Source organism: Thalia democratica, chromosome 6 (assembly GCF_965202585.1).
Source record: "Thalia democratica chromosome 6, ktThaDemo2.hap1.1, whole genome shotgun sequence".
In the NCBI taxonomy this organism is placed as follows: domain Eukaryota; kingdom Metazoa; phylum Chordata; class Thaliacea; order Salpida; family Salpidae; genus Thalia; species Thalia democratica.
This window is the reverse complement of record NC_139170.1, coordinates 64,768,297-64,795,911: the sequence shown is the minus strand read 5'-3', so window position 1 is coordinate 64,795,911 and position 27,615 is coordinate 64,768,297. Positions and strand designations below refer to the sequence as shown.

The 27,615-nt window shown below is 24.2% G+C and overlaps 1 protein-coding gene across 1 annotated transcript in view; it reads right to left on the bottom strand.

The window, feature by feature from the left end:
• The window catches only part of LOC145839331 (uncharacterized), a 28,419-nt gene extending 1,047 nt beyond the window's left edge, over nt 1–27,372 (bottom strand). Inside the window, exons 1-8 of the mRNA XM_082946919.1 lie at nt 27,264–27,372; nt 27,001–27,139; nt 25,832–25,959; nt 23,917–23,926; nt 20,607–21,064; nt 17,036–17,184; nt 12,594–12,716; nt 4,181–4,269 (exon numbers count right to left, since the gene is read on the bottom strand). Coding sequence (XP_082803045.1) covers nt 4,181–4,269; nt 12,594–12,716; nt 17,036–17,184; nt 20,607–21,064; nt 23,917–23,926; nt 25,832–25,959; nt 27,001–27,139; nt 27,264–27,372 — 1,205 coding nt within the window. The remainder of the gene's footprint in view (nt 1–4,180; nt 4,270–12,593; nt 12,717–17,035; nt 17,185–20,606; nt 21,065–23,916; nt 23,927–25,831; nt 25,960–27,000; nt 27,140–27,263) is intronic.
• Nucleotides 27,373–27,615: the final 243 nt, after the last annotated feature.

The window sequence follows — 27,615 nt, the reverse complement described above, 5'->3', positions numbered from 1 at the left end:
TTAATAACAATTGTGTATATTAAATTTTATTTCATATGCAATTGTTGTTAATAAAGTCTACTTTTTGACTTTTTTTATTTTTAAACCCTTATATAAATATCTAATTGTAGAGAAACAACTATAACTCTAAAACTTACTTGAAAGAAATTTTTATTTTATAGGAAAAAAACAGTTTTACAGGATAAAAGAGTTTTTAACACTTTAAATAACACTTTTGTTTTCAATATTTTTGGCACTTAGTTACCTTTTCCATTAGATTTTTAATAAAATAAATAATTTATAAATTATACGTTTTAAAAATGTCAAAGTAAACCAAGCAAACAAAATTTAATTTAATCTGGATAATTATGTTGTCTGTCAAAAAATATTTAAATTTAAATTTAAAGTTTTTTGTATTTCACAATGGCAAACTGTAATTTTTGCATGTTTTTGAATATAGTAAACTAGATTAAAAGCACTTTTTAATTGTTGAAATTTTTTTGTATACTTATTAAAACTTAATTGTGAAAAAAAGTGTCAAATAGCTTAGAATTAATCTTTTTTTTCTCCTCTAAAAGGAACCAAAAGTCTAATTTATTGATTTTATGAAATTTTGGTCGTTTAGGTTAGACATTGAGAAACTTTTTTTTAGGATAGAGCAAAAAAAACACCCCCTGAATAAACTTAAATAAACTTAATAACTTGGTCAGTATTTATAGAAATTTTATTAGAAAAACAAGTATAAAAATAGCTGAATTGTTTTAAAACCATTTGATAACATATCAAATTGCAACACTTTCTCAAATCTTCGTAGTTGTGTTGTTTTTTAAATTCATAGTTGTCGTTTTGAAATGTATCTTTCAATAGTTGTTCTGTTTTTATACATCGCTTAACCTGCTTTTAGCAACGTTATAAGTATAATTAAATTTATTCTGAAAGTGAAGTTTTTCTCTTTATTTTTAAAAAAAGTTTTAATAAGAAAAGCGAAACAATTTTTGTCGTACTTAAAAATCAAAATTAAATTTTTTTAAATAAAAGACTTTATGTATTATTTAGGTAAAAACGGTAACGTTATATAAATTTAATACGATAACTATCACTATAAACTATTAATAATAGATAATGAACTTTACCGCAAGATTAACAACACCAGCATCCGAGACAACCTAAGACCTGTTTCATCTTAATCCTAATTTCAGACATAATAATCAAGTAAGCATAACCATATAATTTTCTGATTAAATATGTGACTAAATCACTTTTTGTTTTAGAACTTTCTTTTTGCGAATATCATAGGTTGTACTTTAGTAAGAGTCAACATATGACGATTCAAATCACCTATTTGAGAAAAATTCTTCTCACAAACACTACATTGAAAATTCTTAACACCAGTTTGAACTAGCATATGTTTCTTTAAATAATTTCATCCATGAAAATCTTTTGTCATAAACTTCACAATTGAGCGTTTTTCTTTGGTGTGAGTATCTAAATGTGGTTTAAAGTAACCTTTAATAATTTTTATTTTTCAGAAAAATTACATTAAAATTTTTTTTACTACTATGTACCAACATGTGAATTATTAATTTATGTATTTAAGCAAAACTTTTATCACAAGAATCACATTTGTAAGGCTTATTTTCTGTATTATCTGTCTTACGGTCGTTTAGACAATATTTATTTTTAGATCTTCTCTTGCAAACATAAGAAGTAATACTTTTTTGCAATCATATTAATTTTGCTTTGACCAGATTCATCCATAGCTATAAATAAACTAGCTAAAAATTTACTTATTTGACATTTAAAATTTTGAAAACTTAAATATTTTATACTTTACTTGTAAATTAAGTGTTGTTTTACTGGATTTTACTGAAGTAACATGTGAAGATTCGTTTCTAGTAAATCTCTCAATACATAAATCACAATTAAAAAGCTTTTCTTTAGAGCGAGTAACTGAATGTTTTTTGATAACCTTTTAGAGCAGAAAACTTTCCAACATCATGTAACTTAAAGGTTTTTATTCCAGTACAAACTTACATATGTGTCTTAACATGACTTCTTAAAGTGAAATGCTTGTCACACAAATCACATTTGAATTCTTTTTTTTAGTAATAGTAGCTAAAGGTTGTTTTAAATCGCAACCAACAAGACATATAAAATTTAGTTTTCGAATATTGTCTAAATTTAGTATTAATCAATACTTACTATTATTTTACATTTCAGTTAATCTACTGTAGAAAATAGGTTATTTTAGTTTTTTTAATAAAATAATTTTTAGTTAAAGTAGAACATAAAAAATAAAACTAGAGACTTTTTGCACGGTTTTTTACTTAAATTTAAGTAGTTTAGTTACTCTTCTACAAGTTAAATGGCATTTATTTGGTCCTTTTTAATACTTAAACTTTTGTACAACTGATAAGTGTTTAAAAACAAATTAAAACATCTCGTTTGATTTACAACTATGGAAAATTTTTGCAACCTGTAAAATGTGGCTTGTCCAGCAACAATCTTCTTTTTAGTTAAAATCAATAAGATTATTAGACACTATTTTGAAGCAATTAAGAAGTGTATACTTTATATTATTCATAAACTATCCATATTTTTTTAACGTTTATTTGCGTAGTTTTTACTTTGGTTTTGTCCGTTACTTGAAGTTCTATTCAAACTAAATTAAGATAAAAATAGTTAAAAAATTATCTTCGAGCTTAATTAAAGTTAGGCTACGTAACAAAATTGAATAAGTATACTATACTAAAAACTTGAAAGTAAGTTATCACATAAGTTAGAAAACTCTAGGAATTTAAGTGCTGAATACATAAAAGCTAAATTATTAAAGTTTGAATTTTTGAAGGCCATTGCGGAAGCGGAAACAGGATTCTTAAAATATAAAAAACGAACTAACTTCCAAGTACCCCCATTTTAGATCTACTAATTTTTAGTTTTTATTTATTTTTGTAAATATGATTTATGTTGAATACACCACCCTAAGTTTTCTTTATTATTATTATTACTGTCAGTTTATTTATATGTATTATTTGACGAATATTTAAACTTAGTTTTTATTGTCCAGTCAATTGATTTTCCCAATTTTAACTTAAGTACATAATAAAAATGACTAACTATTTATGAATTGATTACTTTCTCATAACTTAATCTTACCCTATATATATTTTGGCTTCATGTTATTTTATTGTTACTTATAAAGCTTTAAAAACACAAAACAACAATGTCAGCTAAAGTAATAATAGCAAACAGTTTTTTTTTTAATTACTTACTTAATTATTAAAAAAAAAAACAATTTGTAAAACAACTTAAAACTTTATTAAGACGCTCAATGCAATTTTTTCACCAACCAAATATGATATACAACAGTAAGTAACTAGCTCTAAAAATTCTTATAATATGACTAAACGGGTATACTGATATTTTTTTTTTTACTTTATCTGTTTATCTTATTAATAATTTACTAACTTGTTTTTTATTCTCAACCCTTACCCTTGGTCAGTTAGCAGTTCTAATATTTTATCAGGTTGGAAAGGTGAAAATGCTACAATATAGATTCAACTTATTCTAAGTAACAGACTAAGTTGATTAAAACAAAAAACTTTTTAGAATTTATCAATTAAGAAACTTCAAAACTATTTTACCACAAATTTTATCATGTTTTTTCTGTTTACTATTAAAAGGATAAGACACTTCGTGTTTTGTTAAGGTTAAGTTTATTTTAAGATATAATTTAGGTTGTTTTTTACCTTTAAAATTGTTTTGAATATTGTTTTTTAATATTGTTTACAAAATTAATTTACCACAAAATTTCATCTTGGGGATGTTTACTATTAAATTCTTTATTATATACAAAATTACAGTTTTTATTGTTAACGTTTATTTAAAATAAACTTAATTTATGTAAAATTATTATATAATATTATGTTTTATTATATAGCTTCATCATATAAAATCATTATAAAAATAACGCCTCATAAATTAGTGTAAAGTATAAATAGTATTATTCAAAATTATACATAAAAAAGAGTTTTTTATAACAAACTACTTACAATAATTTGAATTGTATTCAGAAATTGTTTTAAGATAGTCATAAACAATACTTCTTTGTATTTTACACTTCAGTTCTGATTGACTTTTTGGACTAAGCTCCATATGATGAGTACGTATATGCCTACATCGATTTGAACTAGTTGTGAACCATTTTCCACATTCTGCACAACCGTATGGTTTTTCTCCTAAGTGAATTCTAAAGTGTTCGACTAAATCACCTTTACGAGTAAACTTCTTCTTGCAAATATCACATTCATGAGCTTTCACTTTAGTATGAGTCAACATATGTCGTTTTAAATGACCTTTTTAAGATAACTTCTTCTTGCAAACTTCACACTGATAATCTTTTATACCAGAATGAACTATCATGTGTGTCTTTAAATTACTTTTCCAACTAAAAATTTTTTCACAAACATCACATTTAAACAGTTTATCTTTGGTATGTGTAACGAAATGTTGTTTTTAATTAGATTCGTGAGCAAAATTCTTAAGACAAACATAACATTGAAACTCGCTTTTACCACTATGTACTAGCATATGACTTGTTAGTGGCCGTTAATGATAAATTTTTTGTCACAAATTTCACATTTGTATATTTTTTTTCCTCTGTGTATTATTTTGTGAACTTTCAAATAGGATTCAGTTTTGAAAGTTTTTTTGCAAACATCACAAAAAGCACTGTTAACAACATTATTGTTTTTGTTTTGAGCAGAATCACACATAGTTTTAAACTTAAGTGCTAGAATTTATGTTCAATAGTGTGTAAAAAACAGAAGTTGATGAACTTAGTTTAAAATAAAAAATAATAAAATGTTTAATACTAATTTCCAATCAATAAAAACTATTTCATTAAACAAATGTGATTAATTAAAAATATTTCATCAAAGTTTGTTAAATTTAATAAGTTGAAATCAAAAACAGTATATATGTTATAAAATAGTACTAAATGAATATTTTATGTATTTTAGATATAAGAACTTATTTTACAATATATTAGGATTGTTTTTTAGATTTAGTTAACACTTCTCAATGCTTAATAATTAGATTACCTGTTACATTACTTAGTCAAAATCGACTAAAATAGTTTAAAACTTAAATAATCACAAATAAATAATTAAAGTTGTGTACATTAGATTATATTTTAGATGCAATTACTATTAACGAAGTTTATATATTTCAAGGTTATTTTAACTTTGAATAATAAAATTAATTGCTAAATGCATAGAAACAACTTATTTTAAAACACTCTTATTATCAAGAGTAAAACTGTTTATTTACTTTTGTTTTTAAAAATATAGCACAAAGTTTTGTTTATTGAACGATAAAAAAAACGCTTAAAAATATTGTCTAAGGACCTGTTGTACAAAATAACCTTTCGGATCCGTCGTACAACAATTGGTTATTTTCTATTTTAAAGTTAAACTAAGATACATATGTTTTAAAATATTATGTTTAAAAATGTTAAACTAAGCAATATACAAAAAGTTAACTTTAATCTAAATTTAAACTTTAAATATTTAATTTTTAATACTTATTTAATTTATGCTTTTTTGTATATCTTACGAAGGCAAACTAATATCTGTACAAATTTGCCAGGTTATGAAATAATAAACTACATTCTAGTCTATATAAAAAACTAGACAGAAGCGCACCTTAATTGCAAAAAAAAATTTGTTACACCATAAGGGAGATAAAAGTGCCAAGTAGTAAAAAAGAGAATACAAACTAATCTATATATTATCTTCAAATATAAGTTGATCAAATTAAAGTTTATTCAACTTGAGATATTGTTGTAGTTTATTCAAAACATTAACTAAAACGAAAAATTAAAGGTTCTAATAAGGTAGAAGAAAACACCTTTTAAATTTAGATAAATAAACTGAATTCAGTAATCTTTACGGTATGCACCTGTACTAACTAGTGTACTTATAAATTATTCGACTGTGCTCAAAAAAATTGAAATGAAGAAAATAATTAAAATGCAGTTATTTTGTCTTTATATTTTATAAAAAGCAATTTATATGTTATGTTAGCTAGTTCTTAACACATTTTTTGTATACTAATAATAAACACACAAAACATGAATATAGTAGTTTTCTTTTATTATTATTTAAAATTTTTTTAGTCTTGTGTTCACAAAATTTAGATTTCAATAGTTTTGTGTACACAGATTTTAAAACGTTGAACACTACTGATATATAAGTTAGTTAAATATAAGTTAACTTTTTATTTTCTTTAATGTGAAATAAAAGATTTTGTAAGGACATCAGATCAGTCTGTGTCGTATTAAAAAATAAAAAAACATTTTTTTATTTATTACTATATTTTATTTTATATATAGATTGCTTAAAAGTATTCGCCTTAAATTGATACTATGATTACTTACTAGTAATAACTTAGTTTTTTTTTTGTAAACTCCAGAAATTTAAGTTTTACATGTTTAAAAATTATACTTTTCAGCTAATAATAATTAATACAAGCATGTGTTGTTTGATTTGATTGTCAGTTATAAAAACTATTAGCGTGTCTGTTTAGTTGTCATTAAACTAATTGTTATAATGCTTTTTAAAATTTATATTTCAGTGTTGTGTAAAACTATTTGTGCTAATGTAGCTCATACCAGTGGTACATTTTTACAAAGTTAATTTATATTGACATAAACAGGGTGGACACTGGTTTTTGAGAAATTTCCTTAGGGTTTATGAAATTGCACGTTTTTAGGTCTATTTTTAGTTTAAACTTAAGTTTAAGGTAAAACCTTTGTTAATCAGTATGATAACACTGTAAAGATATTGTAATGCTACCTTAGATGTTTTTTTAATAAAAAAATTGATTGTGACAAAAACGTGATCTTTTTGATGGATTTTTCATGCCAAACCAAAATTTTAGTTCTTAACAATTAAAATTTGTTTGTAGTTCCAGGATATTTTCAAAATTACTCAGCAGTTGTTTCAGCCAAATTTTCGAATTTCAGGTTTATCCAGGTTTTTGGCAACCTTGAACGCCCACTGATACCAAAAATTGTCCACTTGAGACATATTACACAATTTAAGGACCACTTAAAATTGACCCTTATTTCTCAACTAACATCCTGCACACTTTGAGAAGGGCTGCTTTCATGTAGAAATGCAAGATTTCTTAAGGTTAGAAACTATTTTCAAACCTTTGCAACGCTTTCATAGGTATGAAATTTTCAGATAAGCGTAATAGTTTAGTTAGATTTAACGATCTATTTTTTTTAAAACTATTATAAAACTACTTTAAACTAGTAAAAAGAAACCATAATGTGTTTTAATTATTAACTTGTATTTAACATGTTTTTTTAAATTATAAACTTTTAGTTATGGATTTCTAATAAGACGAAGAACAAGTTATTATTCTAGTTAGAGACTTTTTCGAATACTTTTTGCTTGAAGCAGAGCAACAAACTTTTTGAACGGAATGTTGAAATTGAATGTTATTTATGAGAAAAATAAAGCTTCTAGAAAAAAGTACAAGTTTATGAAAAACACAGGTATACACTTGATTAAAATAAAATATGTAAAAAACGTAAAAAAAATATGAAGGGCAATATATGAAATCTTAATTACTCAATAAAAACGTTGTTCAACATTACTTTAGTTCTAACTTATTTTAGCAAATTCGATTGTACAACCTTTTCAAAGTTTAACTAAAACATTATGTCATAAAAAGCTTAAGTATTAAAAGCCTGTTTGCAAAACAAAACTTCTAGGCAACCTTTGTTTTATTTCTTAAAAAAAAAATGGAGCTTTATTTTGTTATACTTAAGTATAAAAGTTAATTTTTTTTTTTCATTTCAAGAAAATTAATGTTAAATAAACACTTATTTTTATTTCTAGTAGTAAAAAAATATTTTTAAATTAATGTTAAATGGCCCTTAATGATAGATTTTTAGTCACAAATTTCACATTTGTATAGTTTTTTTCCTGTGTGTATTCTTTTGTGAACTTTCAAATAGAATTCAGTTTTGAAAGTCTTTTTGCAAACATCACAAGAAGCACTTTCAACAACATTATTGTTTTTGTTTTGACCAGAATCACACATAATTTTAAACTTAAGTGCTAGAGTTTATGTTCAATAGTGTGTAAAAAACAAATGTTGATAAACTTACATTATATTAAAAATTAATTAATTGTTTAATACTAATTTTCAATCAATAAAAACTATTTCATAAAACAAATGTGATTAATTGAAAAACTTTCATCAAAGTTTGTTAAATTTAATAAGTTGTAGTCAAAAACAGTATATATGTTATAAAACAGTACTAAATGAACATTTTATCTATTTTAAATATAAGAACTTATTTTACAATGTATTAGGATTGTTTTTTAGATTTAGTTAACACTTCTCAAAGTCTTACTAGTTAGACTACCTGTTACATTACTTAGTCAAAATCGATTAAAATAGTTTGAAACTTAAATAATCACAAATAAACAATTAAAGTTGTGTACATTAAATTTATTTTAGATGCAATTACTATTAATGAAAATTATATATTTTAAGGTTATTTTAACTTTAAATAGTAAAATTAATTGCTAAATGCAGAGAAAAAATTTATTTCAAAACACTCTTATTATCAAGAGTAAAACTGTTAATTTACTTTTGTTTTTAAAAATATAGCACTAACTGTTGTTTATTGAACGATAAAAAAACGCTTAAAAATATTGTCTAAAGACCTGGTGTACAAAAGAACCGGACGGATATCGAGTCGGACAACAATTGGTTATTTTTTATTTAAAAGTTAAACTAAGATACATATGTTTTAGAATTTTATGTTTAAAAATGTTAAACTAAGCAATATACAAAAATTTTACTTTAATCTAAATTTAAACTTTAAATACTTTTTTTTTATATTTAATTATTATATGTTTTTTTGTGTTAAATATTTGTATATCTTACGAAGGCAAACTAATATCTGTACAAATCTGCCAGGTTATGAAATAATAAACTACATTCTAGTTTATATAAAAAACTAGACAGAAGCACACCTTAATTGCAAAAATTTTTTTGTTACACCATCAGAGAGATTAAAAATGCCAAGTAGTAAAAAAGAGAATACAAACTAATCTATATTTAATCTGCAAATACAAGTTGATCAAAATTAAAGTTTATTAAACTTGAGATATTGTTATCGTTTAGTCAAAACATTAATTAAAACGAAAAAAAAGGTTCTGATAAGGTAGAAGAAAACACCTTTTAAATGTAGATAAATAAACTGAATCCAGTAATCTTTACGGTATGCACATGTACAAACTAATGTACTTATAAATTATTTTACTGTGCACAAAAAAATTTGAAATCAAAAAAATAATTAAAATGCGGTTATTTTGTCTTTATCATTTATAAAAAGCAATTTATATGTTATGTTAACTAGTTCTTAACACATTTTTTATATACTAATACACACAAATCATGTATATAGTATTTTTCTTTTATTATTATTTAAATTTTTGTAGTCTTGTATTCACAGAATTTATATTTTAGTAGTTTGGTGTAAACAAATTTTAAAATGTTGAACACCACTGATATATAAGTTAGTTAAATATAAGTGAACTTTTTATTTTCTTTAATGTGAAATAAAATATTTTGTAAGGACATCAGATCAGTCTGTGTCGTATTAAAAAATAAAAAAACATTTTTTTTATTTAATACTATATTTTATTTTATATATAGTTTTGCTTTAAAGTAGTCGCCTTAAATTGATACAATGATTACTTACTAGTAATAACTTTGTTGTTTTATAAACTTCAGAAATTTAAATTTTAACTGTTTAAAGTTTGTATTTTTCAGCTAATAGTAATTAATACAAGCATGTGTTGTTTGATTCGATTGTCAATTATAAAAACTATTAGCGTGTCTGTTTAGTTGTCATTAAACTAATTGTTATAATGCTTTTTAAAATTTATATTTCTGTGTCGTGTTAAATTATTTGTGCTAATGTAGCTCATACCAGTTGTACATTAAAATTAATTTATATTGACATAAAAAGGGTGGACACTGGTTTTTGAGAAATTTTCTAAGGGTGGTTGAAATTGCACGTTTTTAGGTCTATTTTTAGTTTAAAATTAGGTTTAAGGTTAAACCTTTGTTAATCGGTATAATAACATTGTAAAGATATTGTAATGCTACCTTAGATGTGTTTTCAATAAAAAAAAATTGATTGTGACAAAAACGTGATCTTTTTGATGGATTTTTCATGCCAAACCAAAATTTTAGTTCTTAACAATTAAAATTTGTTTGTAGTTCCAGGTTATTTTCAAAATTACTCAGCAGTTGTTTCAGCCAAATTTTCGAATTTCAGGTTTATCCAGGTTTTTGGCAACCCTGAACTCCCATTGATACTCAAAATTGTCCACTTGAGACATATTACACACTTTGAGGACCACTTAAAATTGACCCTTATTTCCCCACCCTTATTTCCCCACTGATATTCTACACACTTTGAGAAGAGTTGCTTACATGTTAAAATGTAAGAATTCTTAAGGTTAGAAACTATTTTCGAACCTTTGCAACGCTTTCATAGGTATGAAATTTTCAGATAAGCGTAATAGTTTAGTTAGATAAAACGATCTATTTTTTTTAAAACTATTACAAAACTACTTTAAACTAGTAAAAAGAAACCATAATGTGTTATAATTATTAACTTGTATTTAACATGTTTTTTTAAATTATAAACTTTTAGTTATGAATTTCAAATAAGACAAAAAACAAGTTATTATTCTAGTTTGAGACTTTTTCGAATACTTTTTGCTTGAAGCACAGCAACAAACTTTTTGAACGGAATGTTAAAATCGAATGTTATTTTTGAGGAAAATAAAGATTCAAGAAAAAAGTACAAGTTTATAAAAAACACAGTTATACACTGGATTAAAGTGTTGACCTAAAAAAATATGTAGAGAATTGTATGAAATTTTAATTACTCAATAAAAACATTGTTTAATCTTACTTAAATTTTAACTTATTTTAGCAAACTTGATTGTACAACCTTTCCAAAGTTAACTAAAACATCATGTCATAAAAAGCTTAAGTATTAAGAGCCTGTTTACAAAACAAAACTTCTAGGCAACCTTTGTTTTATTTCTGAAATAAAAATGCAGCTTTATTTGTTATACTTAAGTATAAAAGTTAATCTTTTTTTTCATTTCAAGAAAATTGATGTTACATAAACACTTATTTTTATTTCTAATAGAAAAAAAAAAAAAGTTTTTAGTAAATAAGATTCTAGCAACCCTTTTAGGATATTATTTTTTATAAATATCTGTTTTTTGTAATTTTTTCAGTTTTGTTTCTTGTACTTTATAATAATGAACGTTTCCGATACTTGAATACAACATTCTTATACATAAATATAGTTGAACACTTTCTTTAAATTGGCACTAAAATTAAATCATTTCATGTTGTTTTAGGTTTCAAAAATAATTTGCTAATTTTAATACTAACCAGTTTTTATTAAAATATTTCGAATTTGATGATCAAACTAAATTCTACATGATAGTATAGTAACCTAACTCAACCTAATATATACGGACCTGAGAAGTTCCCAGTAGTTTTAAAACTATTATTGGAGATATATCGTGTGTTTTAAAAAGCAAAACAAAAAACTATCGAAGTAATGTATAATGAAGAAATTCGAAGAATGTTACAACACCAGTATTAGAATTGCAAAGGAAAGAGATTTAAACAAAAGTTGTTTAGTGTACAAAATCAATTGTGAAAAAAAGAATTATCGTTTATTTATACTTTTATACTTAGTCAAGCACTCCTAAAAGTTAGTCTGAACATATATGCATTCTTTAGCATTTTTAGTGTAGTAAAAATTAAACGAATTAAATACATCCAAATTGTAATATTTAGCGCGTTAAAGCTTTAATTTGTCAAAAAGCTGCGTTGCAAAAATGATTCTAATGGAAGCTGTAGCTTCAAAAGTCAAAATCATACAATTTTTTGTTACAAAAATTTGCATAACTTGTTGTTACTGTTGACTACGATAAGTGTTTGAATTTCAAAACGATAAAAATATTTTTGAGCTAATTATGATTTTTTATACTTATTTTTAATGAATGTTTTCTGGGTTTACACAAGTGGCATGACATATAGAGTCATAGGGGTTGTGGAGCAAACTAAATTGCCTTCTATACAGTTATCACTCGTACTTCAACATCCCATTTTTGATGTATTAACATAACTGCATATTTTTAGATTAAATTCAATAAGATTATAGGTAGTTTAAATTGCTGTGTTCCTGCTAGAAATGTTATTTCAGATGTTTTAATTTTTGCAGACTCGTAACTTTTTTTGGCTAGCTACGTTTCTGGTATAAGTCAACATATGACGTTTCAAATTACTTTTCTGAGAAAACTTTTTCTCACAAACTTCACAACTAAAACCTTTCTTACCAGTATAAACTAACATATGAAGTTTTACATAACTTTTTGAGTACAACTTATGTCACATTGACCACATTTGAATGATTTACCTTTAGTGTGAGTTAACATGTGTTTGTTTAAATAACCTTCTTGATCAAACTTTTTTAAACAAACATGACATTGAAATTTTTTCTCACCACTATGTACCAACATGTGAATTGTTAAACTACTTTTTTGATAAAAACTTTTATCACACTCTTCACATATGTATGGCTTTTCTCCTGTATGAATTCTTCTGTAAATAGTCAATTTTTACTTAAACTTAAAAGTTTTCTTACAAGCACTATAATTAAAATTAAATTTCATTTCTTTCTTCAATTTTGCCTCATTCATTTTTACATGAACCTAAGTAAAATTTTAATAACATTTTTAACAAGAAATAAGTTAAATACTCCTACGTTTATATTTATAACGTATGTGTAAAACGTAAAATTTTCAATTATTATTGTTAAATTATTATTAATTTAATTAGTACTATACTCTATTATATTATTATAATAACTTATAGTACTATAATTTAATTATTTCTAAGTAAAAGAACTTTTCAATACACATAAATTAAGGTATATATATTCTTCACTTATTATTTTACAGTACTTGTTAATAAACGATGTTTTATAAAATAAATCAACTAATTTTTATTTAATAGTTGTTTTTAAACTTTCAGCATTTTTGTTTAAAATTTAATTTTGTAGTAATAGTCTAGGTATAATGCTATTTGTAATCATAACTTTTTGTATTATTTCATAAAATGCTCATTATTTAGTATTTCCAGCTGTAAGAGTTAAAACTAGGTAAAACACTTGTTTATATTCTAACCTGACTTATAAAATATTTACATCTTTTTAATTTTTAACCGTATGTTTTGTTGAAGTTTACAAAGAAAACATAAAGTGTAACTATTTAATTTAAATCAATTTATATACTGAAACTTTTTTTTGATAACAATACGAAGTAATTTTATAAAAATAATTGTTTTGTAAAAGTTGTATTTTTTGTTAAATATTAAAGATCATTATGATAAAAATAACGTCTATATTAAGACTTTTAAGTTTTTTAACTGGTGTATAGTACAACCCCTGTAAATTTGAAAGACAAAATTAAACGAAAGCGGTGTTTAATCATACATTCTCACTTATCTTAATAATTTTGCTTGAGCAGTCTTTACAAAGTTTATAACTAAGGTTTTAAAATATTGTTCATGCATACATAAGATTATCTAGTATTTGTACTTTAACTGGTAGTGTTGGTGGAAAACACAACAATAAAAGATAAAATGGTGTAGTGCTCTTGGGAGGAAATAGACTGTAGATTTTGTAGTCAATAATGGCGGTATTAGGTTTTAAAAAAGTGCTTAAGACCTTTATATGTTTGCCTTTTAATAATTTTTTTACATGTAATTGTCATGATTGTCATGACCACAATCTCAGGTCATATAGGCTAACCAGGACAATTAAGGATAATTTTAATCTTTAAAACTGAAGTCTATTCTAATTTGATATCTATACACGGCATTTTTTGGCTAAAAGGTACTAGTTAACCGAAAATAATACTGGCAGTTCGTACCTAGTTGACAGGTTACTGTACGTAAAAAACCTTTTATTTACGTAAACTTTGGTTTACAAACGACGTCAATACTAAGAAAATGCTACTATATAAATGTAAAAGCAATAAAAACATATAAACTCAAACTTAAATTTATTAATAAAATGTATTTTTAGTTAAATCAAGTACTTAAAAAATGATTTTTTATTTCTACTGTCGATATATAACAAAAAAGTGTTTATAAGCATGAAAACATAATAAAATGTTATATTTAAATCAATGAGAGTAATTTATAAAATCTAAATAATTAAATTTAACAATGTCAACAGTTTGTCAATATTATGTCAAGAAATTTTTAAGAAAATTTTCAATTAATCATAAATGTTTTATGTAATCAAAAATAATATGATTGCTTTTGTTGATGATATATTCTTTTATATAAATGTGTTACTCCTAATTTCGATAGTTATACACTCAATTAGAGGTACCACTTTGTAAAAGAAGAGTAATATAACTTTTTTATTTTTTCAAATTTTTATTTGGCTAACTAATTTTGTTCCAAGAGCTCATCAGTCCGAAAGACTTTTTGATCTCAATATTATTTTTTTTTATTCAATTACAAGTTTTTATGAGTTCTATTACATATATTTTTATGTTTTTGATATCATAATGAAATGACACAACTTTTTATGATTTATCACAGCCACTTCAAGTAGGAATATAAAATGACAACAATCGATTTCATTTTTTATGAGCAATTAAAAGCTTTATTTATACCTGAAAACTTACGCGATATATAAATAATTCAATATTTTTTAAAACAGAACATTTCACTATATCGGTATATTGTTTTTAATTATGTAGAAGGTGATAATAAGTAAACTTTGAAACACAACTATTAGTTTTTGTATTAATAATTTTAACTTATTTCTTAAACGTTTTACATTTGTTTTGGAGTTTACTTTTATGTTTTTCAATATAATTTTTAATAATTCAAGTCAAAATTATAATATTTTTGTAGTTTTTTTTTTGCATGTTAATTGTTTAATTAAAAAAAAAGTTATTTTCGATGTGTAAATCCTTATTCTTTTTAAAAAGCTTATTAAGTTTTTGTATTTAGCAATTGTTTGGAAACTTAAGATAAGTAATTTAAAGTTTTTTTTATTTATGTATGAACGATATCTTGCAAGTAAAACTTAAATTTTATATTTCAAATATCTGTTTTAAATCATTATTATAATTGAAATACAACGAATAAATTAAATTAAGGTTTTTACTTGAACTATTTCAATGTGTGCTCTTTCATCAAATATCTCTAAGTTAATTGTTAATTTAAAGTAAAATTTTTTAATGACTAATTTGTGTAATTTTAGTTTTCCGAAATTTGTTTTTTTAATTTAAATATACAACTTATTAATTTATACCTTTTGCTGAGACGTATTCTTACAAAATCAGGTCGTAAAAATAAATTTACTTGTAAATATTGCCATAGAAAAATGTATTTTTTATTTTATATTAATAGATCTAGAGTTCAGTACAAACATTTACTGCTATTAATCAATTAATTTTCTAAAAGCTATTTATTAAAATTCAAAAAAAAGCTATATACATAAGTATTTATAATCTAAGTTAATCCTGTAATGTTAGTATTCTTAATTTTTAATTTTAAAATTGTTACTTTTTATTTGTTTTTAAACACAAAATAAGACCCAGTCCTAGAAAATAAGTTAGATGATATCAACTGGTGTGCAACTTGATAACCGAGAAGTTCTTCGTGCACCATATCCTAAATCTTCTTATTATGAGCGTCTTTATTATCGTTTAATTAACTGTAAGAATAAAATAATAAATTTTATTAGTTAAACTTGATATACATAATGATTATTTTAATTTGTAACTGCATATTTAGATGAAGGGGTTTCAAAGTTTTAACAACCATCAGTTTAGTATATTTTTTTAGAAAGATAACGATTAGAAGTTTCTAACTTATTTTATAATTATATAAATTAACTTAAAATGAACAAAAAGTACATGTATATTTAAAACAATATATAATCCTGGTTAAATTTTAACTAGTCATAATTCGCTAGTACACAAAAGGTCAGTCTAAATTGATTATTTGCGGCGACAGAAAAAAAGCTTTTATTTTGTGTTATTTCATATTTTAATTACTAAAGTTATTATTGTTCTTTAATATTTTTGGTAATTTGGGTTAAGGATAAGGGAACAGAATCTGAAATTTCTTTAAGATGTTTGCTGTCTCAGACTAGCATTTACGTATATTTTCCTTATTGACTATATTACCTTCAAACTATAAAGCACGTTTATATTCATAAAAAAATAGGGCATATAAAACTGGCATTAAATGATTCAAGTTTTATTTTGAATAAATTTTAATTTAGATAAACAAAACGCTAAAAATTATACTAGTTTATTACCAAAAATAGATCAAAGTTAAACCTAATATTTAAACAAAGCTAGTATAAATAAAAATGCATTACAGTTAAAACAATATATACAATTTTTATATATAATGTAATACAAATATTTTCTTTATAGTTCGCATACCTGTATAACATAGTTTTTTAAAAAATTTCTATTTACAAAAAGTCTGTTCTGTTTTAGTTTCTAAATAACAGTTTAAACAAAAAAAACATCACATCAAATATATAAAATAATTAAACAAAACATTAAAGCTTAGCTTAAAACTGCAACATTGGTTAAAATTATAAAATCGTGAATAGTTTTTAATCCACATATAATATAAAACAAAAAAAATTATAACAATATAGGTTTAAAGATGAGAGTTTTGATAAATAAATTTAGCTCAAACAAGTTATTGGTACCTTTTCAACAATCTTTCAGTTAATTAACTTACCAACATCAATATAAATTTATTTAGAATTGTATTTAGATATTCTTTTAAGGTAATCATAAATAATACTTCTTTGTATTTTACACTTCAGTTCTGATTGTTGTTCTCTACTAAGTTCCTTATGATGATTACCTATATGTGTATTTCGGTTAGAAGCTTGAATAAACCATTTTCCACACTCTGCACAACCATAAGGTTTTTCTCCTAAGTGAATTCTAAAGTGTTTGACTAAATGACTTTTCTCAGAAAATTTCTTCTTGCAAATATCACATTCATAAGCTTTAACTTTAGTATGGGTTAACATATGACGGAACAAATTACATTTTAGTAAAAATTTCTTCTCACAAATTTTACACTGATGTTCTTTTATTCAAGTATGAACTAGCATATGTGTCTTCACATTACCTTTTTGAGAGAAACTTTTTTCACACAAATAACATTTAAATAACTTTTCTTTAGTGTACTTACCATGTGCTGTTTAAGTGCAGCTTTTGATGAAAGTTCTCTTAAACAAACAAAACATTGAAGTTCTTTTTTACCACTATGTACTGATATGTGAGTTGTTAAGATTCCTTTTCGAGCAAAACTTCTGTCACAACTATCACATTTGAATGGCTTTTCTCCTGTATGAACTCTTTTTTTTGTCCAATTAAACTTGATTTATACAAGCTTTTTTTACAAACATCACATTTAAAACTTTTAGGATTTAGACTATTTTTTGTAGGTTCATATTTATCCATAGTTAAAGTTTTAATTATAGAAAAAAACTAAATGTAAAATGTAAAAGATAAATTAATTAAATACAACACTATGTTCATTTAGTCAGTCATCGAATTTCAAATAGTATACTACACAAAATATAACTATAATAAGCTTTTGAATAAAACAATTTTATTCTTTTTTTATTGTTTATAAATACTTTTTAATGATTATTAACCTATATTCTATTTTTATAAAATATTGTTTTAGGTAATTCTTTATACTAAAATTCATAAGTATATAACAATTGTATGAATATATCTCGTAAATTACTCACTAACGGTTATTGACTTTTAAAAATTTAGACAATAAATGACTAGACATGAAAGTATATTGAATTATAGAAGATACAATTTTTTTCTTATAACTAATATATTTAATAAATTCAATTTGTTTTCTTATATAACATTGTTGAAGTTTTCTTAATAAAACATCTTAAATAAGTTTTTAGTATAATATGTTTCGAACTGTTAGATTTAATTTGTATTAAATTTAAGTACATATATATATATACCAAAATATAAATAAACAAGTTTAGGTTTTCTAATCCTAGTTATTAAAACTAAAAAAGTAAGTAAGTTTAAACTATTATATAATGATGATAAAATAAGTTAAAACATTTAAGTTTCTTAAATTTTTTAGAACATTATAGTATTAGTTAGAAGTAAAATACTTAATTGGAATCCATTTAGTTCTGAAGTTAAGTATACATAAATAAAAAACTACTGTAGAAACTATTGATAAATTTTGAATAATAATTTTCTAACGTTATTGTTGGAGTAAAACCAGTTCAGAATTTATAAACTGCATTTAGAATTTCAAAACTACAGAACTTTACTTTTTCGTAAATATTATTTACTAGTTAGAGTTATAATTTAACTACTCACAACACGACGTGTATTTTTTTTTCAATTTTGAAAATGTTAATTATCAATTATTTTTTAACCTAGTTTTAGGATATTTTTAAAATACTTATTTTATTATTACAAATTTTAAATCTTGAAATTTTAAATGTTTAAAAATAAATAATGTACAATATATACAAAATTACAGTCTTAATAGTTTACGCATATTAAGGATAAATTTTATTTGTATAAATTTATGAGCAGAGATATAACAACAAAAAATTTATACGCTGATAGCTATAGAAAATAAAATTTTAATATTCAAGTAGCTCCTTCATTTAAAATAACGAAAAAAATTGGAGCCTCAAAAAATAGTAAGTGAATTGTAGTATTAATTAAAATTATCCATAAAAAAGATTTAATTAAAGTTTACCGACAATCTTGATTTTATAACAAACTGCAAACAATAAATAGAATTGTATGATAGTCATGAACAATGGTTCTTTAAATTTTACACTTCAGTTCTGATTGCTTTTCTTTACATAGTTATTGATGACAAGTACGTATATGATTATCTCGATTACAACTTCTAGTGAACCATTTTCCAAATTCTGCACAACCATAAGGTTTTTCTCCTAAGTGAATTTTAAAGTGTTCAGCAAAATTGCTTCTCCGAGAAAATTTCTTCGTGCAAATATCGCACACATGAGCTTTTTATTTGGTCAACATGTGTCGTTTTAAATGAATTTCCCAAGAAAACTCTTTGAACAAACTTCACACTGATGTTATTTTATTTTAGTATAAACTATCATATGTGTCTTTATATTACTTTTTGTACTAAAACTGTTGTCACTCATATCACAGTTCAGGTAAACAGTTCAGATTTAATCGGTTAGAAATTGTGGTTATAACTGAGCAATACCCGTATTAAGCTATAAGTGCAGTTTTAAAGACAATTAATAGACAATTAATAGATTATTTTGTTAATAATAAAAATCCTTTTTTAATCCATTAACTTGTACGCGGGTCCTGAGCAATACTTAAATAAAGGTGATTATTGTATTTAAAATTAAGCCTTTTTTAAGTAATAGACTAAGTTGTTAAAAGCTATTTTCGAAATAATTTTACCACAAAATTCATCATAGAGTCTGTCTACTATTATTGAAAGAAGCAAATTTTTTGGTGAGCTCACTAAAGAATTCAAGCAATCATTTTAAAAAACTGTTAAATTTTCTCTTAATTAAAAAGCTACCGCTGTTTTTATAAATAATATACTTTTTGCGTTAAATTAACAAATAATTAGTTTTTGTAGCCAAATGTAAAACTAAAAAAATTTAAATTAAAAGTCATATACAACGATATTTAAGTAAAAGTTAAATCTGTTATGACTCATTTTTACTGCTGATTAGTAAATTAAAAATGGTCTATATAAGATTTTTTTTACTTTTATTAAACAATAATTTAATAACGCTTGTTAGGTTTACATTATAATTGGCAATTAGTTATGCACAAAAATTTTTTTTAAAGATTCATGTAAAAGTTTTTGTTATAAAGTACTACAAAAGGTACTTTATACCAATTTTAATGTCACAGACAAATATTTTTTACAAATTTATAGTTAAAAAAAATTAGAATTAATCAAAAAAAAATAATAATGTATGCAAATAACAGTCTTATAAATTTTATTAAAATAAATTTACAATTAGAGATATCACAACAAAAGTTTATATATTCATAGGATTAAAAAATATCTTTTTTTTTTATTTAAATAACTCAAACATATAAAAATAAATTATCTAATAAGTATTAATCAAAATTATACATAAAAAAGGAAATATTTAAATTTTACAGAAAAGTTTAATTTAATAACAAACTGCTAACTATAAATAGAATTGTATTCAGAAACTGTTTTAAGGTAGTTTTTTGAATTTTGCACTTCAGTTCCGACTGTTGTACTTTACTTAACTCTTTATGATGGGTTTTTATATGCCTTGTACGATTCGAACAATCAGTAAACCATTTTCCACATTCTGCACATCCATAAAGTTTCTAAAGTGTCTAACTAAACTACTTTTCTGAGAAAACTTTTTTTGCAAATATCACATTCATGTGATTTGACTTTAGCATGAGTCATCATATGACGATTCAAATCACTATTTCGAGAAAACTTCTTCTCACAAACTTCACACTGATGTTCTTTTATTTTAGTATGAACTAACTTGTGTGGTTTTACATGACTTTTTCGAGCAAAACTGTTGTCACATATATCACATTTGAAAAGTTTATCTTTAGTGTGAGTAACTGAATGTTGTTTCAAACTTGATTTGCGAGCAAAATTTTTATGACAAACATGACATGTAAAATCTATTTTACCATTATGCACCAACATGTGTTTTGTTAAATTACCTTTAGTGGTAAAACTTTTATCACAACTATCACATTTGAATGGCTTTTCTCCTGTATGAATTCTTTTGTAAACAACCAATTTATTTTTAGCTGTAAAATTTTTATCACAAACATCACACTTGTATGGTTTTTCTCCGGAATGAACTCTTTTGTGTCTGATTAGATAAGATTTATATTTAAAGCTTTTCTCACAGACATCACAAATAATACTTTTAGCATTTAGACTATCTCTAGTAGGTACATATTCATCCATAACTAAAGTTGCTAGACAAAAGCTATTTGACGTGAAAACTAAATAAAATAGAAAACAAGTTTATTTATTAAGTTTGTTATCCATTTTTAAAAAGCATAATACACAAAATATAACTATAATAAGATTTTAAGAAACCGTATATTCTTTTTTCTTTTTATAGTTTATAGATACTTTTTGACGATTATAATCTTATCATATTATAATATTTTAAAGCAATTAGAAAAGAAATATTTAAATTGTAAGTATAAAACAACTATACAATTTTTTTTTCTTTATTTGTTTCACTAACGGTTATTAACTTTTGAAAACTTGGCACAACAGATTACTGAATTAGAAATTTATAACCACTGAACTTTTTTGTTATAATTTTGGTCAAAATTTGTTATAAAAATTTTTGTAAACAATAATATATAATAACAATTGTATATATTAAATTATATTTCATATGCAACTGTTGTTAATAAAGTTTAGTTTTTGACTTTTTTTATTTTTAAACCCTTATATAAATATCTAGTTGTAGAGAAACAAACTAACTTGAAAACATTTTTATTTTCCAAGAAAAAAACAGTTTTACAGGATAAAAGAGTTTTTAACAACTTAAACAACATTTTTGTTTTAATTATTTTTGGTACTTGTTACTCTTTCCATTTGAGTTTTACTAAAATACAAAGTTTATAAATTTTACGCTTTAAAAATGTTAAAGTAAACCAAGCAAACAAAATTTAATTTAATCTGAATAAATATCTTGGCTGTCGAAAAGTATTTTAAATTGATTTTTTTTTTGTGTATTTAACAATGGCAAACTGTAATATATACAGTTTTTTTTAAATAATAAACTAGACTGAAAGCACTTTTAAATTGCTGAAACTTTTTTATTATACTTATTAAAACTTAACTGGGAATAAAACTGCCAAATAACTTAAAGTAAGACAAAATTTCCCATTAAAAGAAACCAAAAGTCGAATTTATTTATTTTATGAAAATTTGGTCGTTTAGGTTAGACATTGAGAAATTTTTTGTTAGGATAAAGCAAAAAAAAACACCCCCTAAATAAACTTAATGACTTAGTCAGTATTTATAGAAATTTTACTAGAAAAACAAGTATAAATGTAGCTGAATTGTTTTAAAACCATTTGATAACATATCAAGTTGCAACACTTTTCTCAAAACTTCGTAGTTGTGTTGTTTTGAAATCTAAGGTTGTCGTAAGTTATAATGTATCTCTCAATAGTTGTTCTGTTTTTTTACATCGCTTGACCTGCTTTTAGCAACGTTGTAAGTATGATTAAATTTATTCTGTAAATGAAGTTTTTTTCTCTTTATTGTTAAAAAACGTTTTAATAAGAAAAGCGAAACAATTTTTGTCGTACTTAAAAATCAAAATTCGATTTTTTTTAATATAAGACTTTATGAATTATTTAGGTGAAAATGGTAACGTTATATTAATTTAATACGATAACTATCACTGTAAACTATTAATAATAGATAATGAACTCTACCGCAAGATCAACAACAACAGCATCCGAGACAACCTAAGACCGATTTTATCCCAATCCTAATTTTCAGACATAATAATCAGGTAAGCATAACCATATGATTTTCTGATTAAATGTGTGACTAAATCACTTTTAGTTTTAGAACTTTCTTTTTGCAAATATCATAGGTTGTACTTTAGTAAGAGTCAACATATGACGATTCAAATCACCTATTTGAGAAAAATTCTTTTCACAAACACTCGATGAAATTTCTCAACACCAGTCTGAACTAGCATGTGTTTATCTAAATCACCTTTCCGTGAAAGTCTTTTGTCACAAACATTACATTTGAATGCTTTTTCTTTGGTGTGAGTAACTAAATGTGGTTTAAAGTAACCTTTAATAATTTTTTTTTTCAGAAAAATTACATGAGAATTTTTTTATTACTATGTACCAGCATGTAAATTATTAATATATGTTTTTGAGCAAAACTTTTATCACAAGAATCACATTTGTAAGGCTTATTTTCTGTATAATCTGTCTTATGGTCGTTTAGACAATATTTATTTTTAGATTTTTCTTGCAAACATTAGAAGCAATACTTTTTTGCAATCATATTAATTTTGCTTTGACCAAATTCATCCGTAGCTATAAATAAACTAGCTAAAAATTTACTTATTTGACATTTAAAACTTTGAAAATTTATATATTTTTTACTTTATTTGTAAAGTAAGTGTTGTTTTATTGGATGTTACTGAAGTAGTATGTGAAGATTCGTTTCTAGTAAATCTCTTAATAAATAAATCACAATTAAAAAGCTTTCTTTAGAACGAGTAACTGAATGTTTTTTGATAACCTTTTAGAGCAGAAAACTTTCCAACATCATGTAACTTAAAGTGTTTTCTTCCAGTACAAATTTACATATGTGTCTTAACATGACTTCTTAAAGTGAAATACTTGTCACACAAATCACATTTGAATTCTTTTTTTTAGTAATAGTAGCTAAGTGTTGTTTAAATCGCAACCAACACGACATATAAAATTTTGTGTTCGAATATTGTCTAAATTTAATATTAATTAATACTTACTATTATTTTACATTTCAGTTAATCTACTGTACAAAATAAGTTATTTTTTTTTTAAATAACATAGTTTTTATTTAAAGTAGAACATAATAAATAAAAGTAAAGATTTTTTGCACGGTCTCTTACTTAAATTAAAGTACTTTAGTCTTCCACAAGTTAAATGGCGTTTATTTGGTCCTTTTAAACACTTAAACTTTTGTACATCTATTAAGTGTTAAAAAAAATTAAAACATCTCGTTTGATTTACAACTATGGAAAATTTTTGCAAACTGTAAAATGTGGCTTGTCAAGCAACAATCTGCTTTTCAGTTAAAATCAATAAGATTACTTGACACTATTTTGAAGCAATAAGAAGTGTATACTTTATATTATTAATAAACAATGCATAATTTTTTTTTAACGTGTATTTGCGTAGTGTTTACTTTGGTTTTTTCCGTTACTTGAAGATCTATTCAAACTAAATTAAGATGAAAATAGTAAAAAAAAATATCTTCGAGCTTAATTAAAGTTAGGCTACGTAACAAAGTTGAATAAGTATACTATACTAAAAACCTGAAAGTAATTTATCACATAAGTTAGAAAATTCTAGGAATAAAAGTGCTCAATACATAAAAGCTAAATTGTTAAAGTTTGAATTTTGGAAGGCCATTGCGGAAGCGGATACAGGATTCGTTAAATATAAAAAATGAACTAACTTACAAGTACCCCCATTTTAGATCTATTAATTTTTAGTTTTTATTTATTTTTCTAAATATGATTTATGTTGAATACACCACCCTAAGTTTTCTTTATTATTATTACTGTCAGTTTATTTATATGTATTATTTGACGAATGTTTAAACTTAGTTTTTATTGTCCAGTCAATTGATTTTCCCAATTTTAACTTAAGTACATAATAAAAATGACTAACTATTTATGAATTGATTACTTTCTCATAACTTAATCTTACCCTATATATATTTTGGCTTCATGTTATTTTATTGTTACTTATAAAGCTTTAAAAACACAAAACAACAATGTCAGCTAAAGTAATAATAGCAAATAGTTTTTTTTTTTTAATTACTTACTTAAGTATTAAAAAAAAACAATTTGTAAAACAACTTAAAACTTTATTAAGACGCTTAATGCAAGTTTTTCACCAACCAAATATGATATACAACAGTAAGTAACTAGCTCTAAAAATTCTTATAATATGAATAAACGGGTATACTCACAATTCCCACCAACGCACAACTACCACCTGCAGAACTCCTAACAAAAATATTTTTTTTTTTTACTTTATCTGTTTATCTTATTAATAATTTACTAACTTGTTTTTTATTCTCAACCCTTACCCTTGGTCAGTTAGCAGTTCTAATATTTTATCAGGTTGGATTGGGGCGCAGCAATACCCGAATAAAGGTGAAAATGCTACAATATAGATTCAACTTATTCTAATTAACAAACTAAGTTGTTTAAAACAAAAAACTTTTAAGAATTTATCAATTAAGAAACTTCAAAACTATTTTACCACAAATTTTATCATGTTTTTTCTGTTTACTATCAAAAGGATAAGACACTTCGTGTTTTGTTAAGGTTAAGTTTATTTTAAGATATAATTTAGGTTGTTTTTTACCTTTAAAATTGTTTTGAATATTGTTTTTTAATATTGTTTTTTAATATTGTTTACAAAATTAATTTACCACAAAATTTCATCTTGGAGATGTTTACTATTAAATTCTTTATTATATACAAAATTACAGTTTTTATTGTTAACGTTTATTTAAAATAAACTTAATTTATGTAAATTTATTATATAATATTATGTTTTATTATATAGCTTCATCATATAAAATCATTATAAAAATAACGCCTCATAAATTAGTGTAAAGTATATTGAGTATCAAATTTCAAATTGATGCTTTATAATTCCAGTAAGAATTAACAAATGTTTGTTCAAATCACTTTTCCTAGCAAAACCTATATCACATAAATCACATTTGAATGGTTTTTCTTTGGTGTGAGTAACTAAATGTGGCTTTAAATAACTTTTTTGTGCAAAATATTTTCCACAAACTTAACATTGGGAATCTTTTTTAATACTACGTATTAGCATATGTCTTGTTAAACTCCCTTTCTTAGTAAAACTTTTATCACAATCTTCACATTTGTATGGCTTTTCTCTAGTATGAGTTTTTTTGTGAACAACCAAACGTGATGTATACTTATAAACTTTCTTGCAAATATCACACTCAAAACTTTTAGTAGTTTTAATACATATGTTAGTTTGACTTCCTCTACTTATTTTTGTAAATATAGAAACCTAGATTATTTTTTAACTAATGTTAAAAGTATTAATTTATGTTTGAACTTATTTTTTCTCATACAATTATGATGAAAATATATTTACTAACAAAAACTTTTACGACTATTATTATTATCAGAATAGCATCTCTAGGTGCATAACAAGTAAATTTAAAGTATAAAAAATATTAGATACGTATAAATAAATAAAAACTTTTCCTACCTAAATGTTTAGTATTTTATTTGTAATGTCTATGAAAATCATTCAACTTTTACTTTCATTGACATTGTGTACTTGGATAACTTAGTACACTTTTGATTTGAAAAAGTTTTTGTACAAAAAAAGAACTCTACATATTAGTTCATTTAGTTATATTTAGAACTTATAAACCTATTATTATTTACTATTCAATGTTAAGGTAACTTAAACTAAAAAAGACTAAATTTTAAACAAAACAAATAATTCTATTTTAATAATCATGAGTCCTAAACTACTTTTTATTGATTACTCATTACATAATTATTTACTGAATGCTCATTAACCTTGATACTTAATTATTTTGATAAAAAAGTTTTAACACTGAACTTTTTCAATCCATTGTTGATAATAACTACTTGAAATTTATTAATATACTGATCTTAAACATTTGTTCAATAATTCTTTTTAAAACTATTACAAATGTTTTATATACTACCTTATCGATTACAACAAACAGTATTAAAACGGTATACTATCAAAATTTACCAGCGTTCAAAATTCATTCGATTTTGTTTTAATTTTCTTTGTACATAAATTTATTTTATAAATTTTTTACACTTTTTATTTATTTTTTTCCACTATCAATGTTATACTTTCACCATACCCTCGATCGGTAAGCGGTTTTCGAATTTGACTCGGTTGATTTTGATCGCGGTAGGATTTTGAACATGTCCAATTAAAACATACATAATATTTAGACTTTAGTTTTCTACAAAAATAATCTAGATCTATCTACGTTACGCTCGAGCAAATTTGAGTGGTCCGGAACTGACTAGACGCGCTGGACCGGAGCCCGTCATTTTGGCCCTCTGGCACCATTGACGTGCAAACCGGTCGATCCCAGCAGCCCTGGCGCGGCGCCAAACAGACCTGGCCTATTGTCGGAGTTGGACCGTCCCGGGACCCAGATTAAAGGCTTACTCTCAACGAATCGCAGCGGAAAACTGCTCTAATGATAACCCCGGTCTTCAAATGGTTTGTTTGCAAATTATTTAGCACGCTTGTCGCAGCCATGAAGGTACTCGACGCGGTGACGACCCAACGGCCGTCTTTGTCTATCGAGGCACGAATGCATCGTCGCTTCTAGGATCCGACTTAGTTCAGTCATGATCCCTGCTGACAGAGCACCCCCAGCTCATGGAGTAAAGCCTCGCTTTTACCGGTTATAAAGCACATTTCGTACTTAAAATGAACCACAAAGAAGAATAGATTACATCAAGGTTTAGCGAAATACCGGAGGTCAGTGTGAAACCGGACAAAAAAATATAGAAAAAATTAACTGACATTCTTCAGACCGTAGGTATAGGAGAAGAAGACCAAACGTAAAACGTTCTAAAATAACAAAGAAACC